The 6,000-nt window shown below is 39.5% G+C and overlaps 1 protein-coding gene across 1 annotated transcript in view; it reads right to left on the bottom strand.

The window, feature by feature from the left end:
- CRAMP1 (cramped chromatin regulator homolog 1) overlaps positions 1–6,000 on the bottom strand; it is a 1,694,263-nt gene that overhangs the window by 189,036 nt on the left and 1,499,227 nt on the right. The window contains exon 11 of the mRNA XM_044088908.1: positions 3,425–3,589. Coding sequence (XP_043944843.1) covers positions 3,425–3,589 — 165 coding nt within the window. The remainder of the gene's footprint in view (positions 1–3,424; positions 3,590–6,000) is intronic.

Genomic DNA, 6,000 nt, shown 5'->3' with positions numbered 1-6,000 from the left:
TACTACAAACGTTTTGTAGACGATGTTTTTCTTTCATGGAAGGGCACTAGTGAACGATTGGAAGAATTTGTGGAATATCCGAATGGGACAACAGATTTTCTGTCTTTTGAATGTGTTAGTTCACAAAAGAGATTACAATTTTTAAATGTGCAATTGAGCAAGTAGGAAGACGGATTACATACTGATATGTTTAGGAAACAATGTTGGAAAAACAGCTTGTTACATTGGAGCAGCATGCATTCAATTCATATTTAACTTAATATAATGAAGAGTCAGATACTAAGGGTATCAAGACTCACTAGTCATGATGAATCTTACAGAGAAGCATGTAAGACATTGGCAGATAACCTTAAACAACAGAGGTTATTAAAGATGGTAAGATAGAGAGATCTATGCATAATAGTAGGTCACATAGGAATAGAAAAGGAAGACCATACTTCTAAAGGAATACAAACATTGATAGGGTTGATGGAGGCTTGAATGCAAGAGGAAAAGAGGGGCTTAAAGTGATTATTCTGTTCACTAATAGGAATAATAAGGTAAGAGAAGTAATAGAGAGAAATTGGAGATTATTGAATGTAGATGATGACATTAGCACGATAGTAGGAAATAGGCCAAGATACACGTATAGAAATACAAAATCACTTAAGAGATTACTTTGTTATGAGCAAGAAAAGATTCATACTATAAGACATTCAGACACACAGGGGACATTTGCTTGTATGGGCTGCAACCAGTGCCCATACATGGCAGGTAATAATACATTTGTTCACCCTGACACGAGACAGGATTATGTATTTAAACAATATGCAGATTGTAAGATGAGGGACTTGGTGTACCTGGCGCAGTGCCAGGTATGCAAGTCTTTCTATGTACGTAAAACCAATAGGACCCTCAGAGAAAGAGTAAGAGAGCATATTTATGCTATAAACAAAGAAGATAAGAATGCATTAGCTAAACGTGCTAACTTGGGTCTACTTTGGATAACCGAAACGCCAGTTCGCCGACACGCAAAACACAGAGACCAAACAACCGAAAACGAAGGTGATCGACAAGGTGAAATCCCGACAGCCAAAAGACCGACATGGGCAACGTGTGAGCGCGACTCGGTAAGTGTGCGAAAGTGAGGGATTTAGGGTTAGGAAGTGGACAGGTAAGTGTGCGATAGTGAGGGATTTAGGGTTAGGGTGTTGGAAAGGTGAGTGTGCGGTAGTGTCGGACTTAGGGTTCGGGTAAGGTAAGTGTGTGATAGTGACGGACTTTAGGTTTAGGGGTGGGTTAAATGAGTTAGGGTTAGGGTGCGGGTAGGGTAAGTGTGCTGTAGAGTCGGACCTTAGGGTTAGGGTTTGGGTTAAGGTTAGTAGATATGTAATTGTGTGTAATGTGTAGTTTACGTTTTGTGTGTCAGTGTAATGGTGTTCGGTTTTGTGAGTTGTCGGTATTGTGTGTTTTCGGTTGTTTGGTCTCGGTGTTTTGCGTGTTGGCGAACTGGCGTTTCGGTCATCCAAAGTAGACCCGCTAACCTATGGTATGACACAAATTTAAATTCAGAGCATTAGAATTGATTAAGAAATCAGGCAGGTTAGGGAATGTTAAGACTTACATGGAGGGTAGGGAAAGTAGATGGATAATACACTTGCAAGCACATAAAATGAGTGGACTGATTGACAGGATGACATTAAAACCTTTTTTATCAGCCAGACCACATGCACATTAGTCACTTTAAACAGAAGTTTAGTTTACACAGCTTTATGTGAATGATTTTTAGACATATGCATACGTATACACTGTTTTTAGTTAGTTGTTAGAATGAACTACATTACATATTTTTTAATTTTATTTAAATATAAAAATGCGTGCATTTCTTGTGACATTTATAAATATATGCATTACATTAATATTTATATATTGAATGCACAGGTGTCTTACAAGTGTTCCTTATGATGCATGCCTTATATATGTATATATTTAGAAGACTGTTGTTTATAAAGCATGTCTTTTTAAATTTTAACATGATGTCATAATTGTTTCTGTTGAACCATTGGCCAGAAGAATTTGAATTTAGTATTTATGGTTGGCAGTTAATGGTTTTTACTTAAAGTCTGATGAAATGTTGTCATAACGTGAAAGCGCTCACTGTTTTTATAATCAATTGGATTAGAAGTTTGTTTTATAGGATTATCTGCTTTGGTGTTGCCTTTTTCAGCTATTTTTGGATTTTTCTATGTTAATTCTGAAAGGCACTTTATCCAGGACTGATTGAGTGTTTTTCTGCATTCAAATGTGTTTGAATCAACTTCTTCCCTCACAAGGATTTGAGTGATTCCCATAGGGCCTTCTGACAGAATGAGCCTAGGTTCTCCGGACATCTGTACCAGATGCCTGTGAGGCCTCTCTGGATGTGCTGTTGACTGGGTCTAAGGTGGCCTGCAAAACTGGCTCAGCCTGAAGCTCTAGATCAGAATGCATCTCTGGGTTATCATGTACCTCGGGAAAGATGCCTGCGGGGAGAGACGCAGCTGAACCTTCGGGCCTAGGCCTTTTTATCTTCCACTTCATGGACAACTCGATTGTCGGGGCAGAGGAAACTTCCCCACTAGGCTTTTGGCAAAGATTTTAAAATGCTAATTCTCTAAATAAATTGCAGTGGGAGAAAGCCTGCTCCTCAGAGTCTTGGAGATGAATGACTGGCAGATAGAACAGTTCTTAGGGTCGTGGTTGGGCCCAAGACAAAAAAAGACACTGAGAGTGACTACCTTTATGTGGAATCTGTCTTCCACAATCCCAGTTCCCTTTCTTGGATGACATTAACTCAAGGGAAAAGGAATTCAACAGCAGAAGACATAAAAGGTTCCCCAACAGAGCACTAATCTTTTAGAAGAAACACTTGATTCTGGCAGCAAAGCGATGTCTGGGACTGGCAATCCGACTGGTGGCAAAGTTGTTCTTGGGATGCTGCACGATTACATCTCTTTTATGGGCTACATCTGATAGCTGCCTAGATGAGCTGTACAGTGCACCTCTCAGTAGTAAAAGACTTTGGTATACTAGCCAACATCAGGACGGATGAGCAGGCAGCTCCCTCATGTAAAGAATACTGCAACAGATGAATAGCAGGACATCATTAGATCCTGAAACACTTTAAAAAAACAAAACAAAAAAAGTACAAAAGACTGCTCTCCAGGGAATTCAGTTAAAGTTATCAACATTTAAGACCCTCCACTCTGTGTGCATGCACACAAAATTAAAATCACTGCAGGCTTTTAATGATACCTTACACTTTCTGATATGAACATAGACCATTTGCATCAAAAATATGTTATGTGATATTTTTTCATCTACACAAACTAAACATAACAAAAAGGGTAACAAATAAATGTTAACTACTTGACTGCATATGTGAGAGATGGATATAGGCACTCACATAACAAGCTTCCCAGTGTAGAGTCTGTAGAATCACTAGGATACCACTGAGGATCATGTGTTGGAGAAGCAATCCAGCTGGCCTGCGGACTGGTGGAAGGGGATGAGAGACTTTTGGAGCTGTCGCTGCCATTCAGCTTAGCGGGAGATAGGGATCCTCTCTCACCTAGACAAAATAAGGACTAAAATCATTTTTTCCGTTCAGGGCTAGTTTATCAAAGTAGGCAACCGTCTAAGGCAGATGAAAACATTTACAACTTCCTAAAATTACATGAAAAAACTTGACAGTAGGTGAGAAAGCAGCTCATATCTCATCAAAGTCCTATGAATACACCTCTACCAGTCAGGAACAGGCACTTGCATTTCAGTTGAAGCACTGTGAAATAAAATATTTCAAATCAGAATAGATGGACAGTGTTGATTTTTTTTTGGGTAGGGTGGGGTGGTCTTCACCTTCAAACCAATTATCACCCCTGCACTGCCACAGCTCAATAGGAAGAATGATCCCACTTCTTTGAAAACTTGGGTCTTGAATACTACACTGTCTCATCTACTTTAAACTTTTGTTCCATCTCCATCTTAACCAATCTTGACAAAATATCTGAAAAACTAATTTATATAAAATTATGTAGTTACCTCTAAACCTACAGAATCCTTTTTGCTGAGACATCATTTCTGGATTGGCCAAAGGACCCACACTGCTATATACACAAGTACACATACACACTCATGGATGACATCTTCCTAAACACTAACAGTGCTGTTTTAAACATCTTTATTAAATTATCATCCAAGACGGGCAAACCTACCTTGACAGAAAACTAACCATATCAACTTATTCCCCATTTACAAACATTATACATCACATTTTATTTCTTTCTTTGTAACTACCATTGGTCATCATTATATAAACTGATGAATTTGTGCCTTTCCTTAAAAACTCATGCCTCCCGAGCATTATTCTGCATGTATTGCTCCCACAACTTCCATTTATTTCTATGTAATTTGCTCCTTCCCTTTTCTAAAGATCCCTTTTCCAGTTCTTTCCTCTCCTTTATAATGTTCAACACTTCAAATACAGTTGGTTTAGACTTTTATTTCAATTTTCTAGTAACTTCTTTTTTGGAAGCCAGTAGAATTTAACTTAAGGCCTTAATATGTCTCAGCAATTCAGATACGGTGTCCCAGCTCAAAAGAATAATTTCCTAAGTTACAGCCATTTGCTCACTCAATATTTCAAAGTACTCTGTAAGGAATTTTTAAAATCTGCCAACACATTACACTCCCAAAAAGTCCAGTTGTGTCACACTTACCGTAACTGTAGATGTTCAAGTAGATCAATTCTGCTGTACTGATTCTTGGGTCTTCCTGCCATACAGAAGACCGTAACCAGCCCGACTTCCAGTGTCTTTGTATCAGTACTAACCGATGAATGTCCGAAAAACCACATCTGGATTTCAGGGCATAAGAAGGGTATTCATCTGCCTTGTCTTTCTAAGCAGTGAACTAGCAGTCTGGAGCCTGAGGACAACACAAGCTCCCCAGCTCTTTGAACCATAGTGAAAACGAGCAACCTCATAGGAGGCAGACAGGGGATGGTGGAAATGAGGGACTACCTACAGAAATCTCCTGCACCCCTTGCACCTAGCAAGTGGGAGACAAGCAGTCAGCAGATAGAGGGGACTGAAGGGTGGGAATATGTACTTTAACACTGACCTATTTAAACATCTACAATTATGGCAAGTGTGACAACTGTTCTATATTCTTCGCAGTCAATGTTGCAGTACTGGTTCTTGAGAGAACTTCTAAAGCTAAACAAGTGGGTGGTGGGTCATCTGTATGACCTTAGGAAATATAATTTTGCAGGATGGCAGAAGCAAAACCTGCTCTAGCTTTAAAGACATTGTCTAGGTTATAGTGTTTTGTGAAGGTTTACATCAAATTACAAGTGGCTGTCTCTAGGATGGCCTGGGTAGGAACTTCTTTTAGGAAAGCAGTGGTAGTCTGTCTCATGTCTGGTGCAGTGGACTTTAATATGCCCATATCTTTTCCATGGTACGAGTAACAGAACTTAAGCAATTACCTATCCATTTACAGATGGTTTGTTTGTAGACAAGTTTGCTCTGTTTACCTTCCTATGAAAGCCAACAGCAATTGCTCTGTTCTGTTAGGGCTTTTTGTCCTGTCTAGAGAGTACCCGATTTGCCCGTGCACATCCAGGGAAGTAAGGAATTCCTCTGCCTGTTCTGTGGACTTGGGTAGAAGACTGGCAAGTAAATAGCCTGATTAAAAGCAATTTCTGCTAAACCTTTAGGCATAAAGGTTAGGTTTGTTCCAAGGGTGACCTAGAAAGGTTCTTTACACACCAGGGCCTGTAGCTCAGAAATTCTCTTAGTTGAAGTCAGTTATGAGGAAGGTGAATTTCTAGGTAGGAAACTTTAGAAAGGCAGTGGCAGCAGGTTCAAAGGGAGGCAAAGTTTAGTTTCCCCAAGACATAATTTAGATCCCAAAGAAGAAAGTACAGTTTTGTACCTACCATAAATGTAGATGTTCGAGTGCTAATACAGCTGCAGTAAT

The sequence above is a fragment of the Protopterus annectens genome, chromosome 12.part0 (assembly GCF_019279795.1).
Source record: "Protopterus annectens isolate FY-2018-M chromosome 12.part0, PAN1.0, whole genome shotgun sequence".
Taxonomy (NCBI): domain Eukaryota; kingdom Metazoa; phylum Chordata; order Ceratodontiformes; family Protopteridae; genus Protopterus; species Protopterus annectens.
This window is presented reverse-complemented; position numbering and strand designations above follow the sequence as displayed.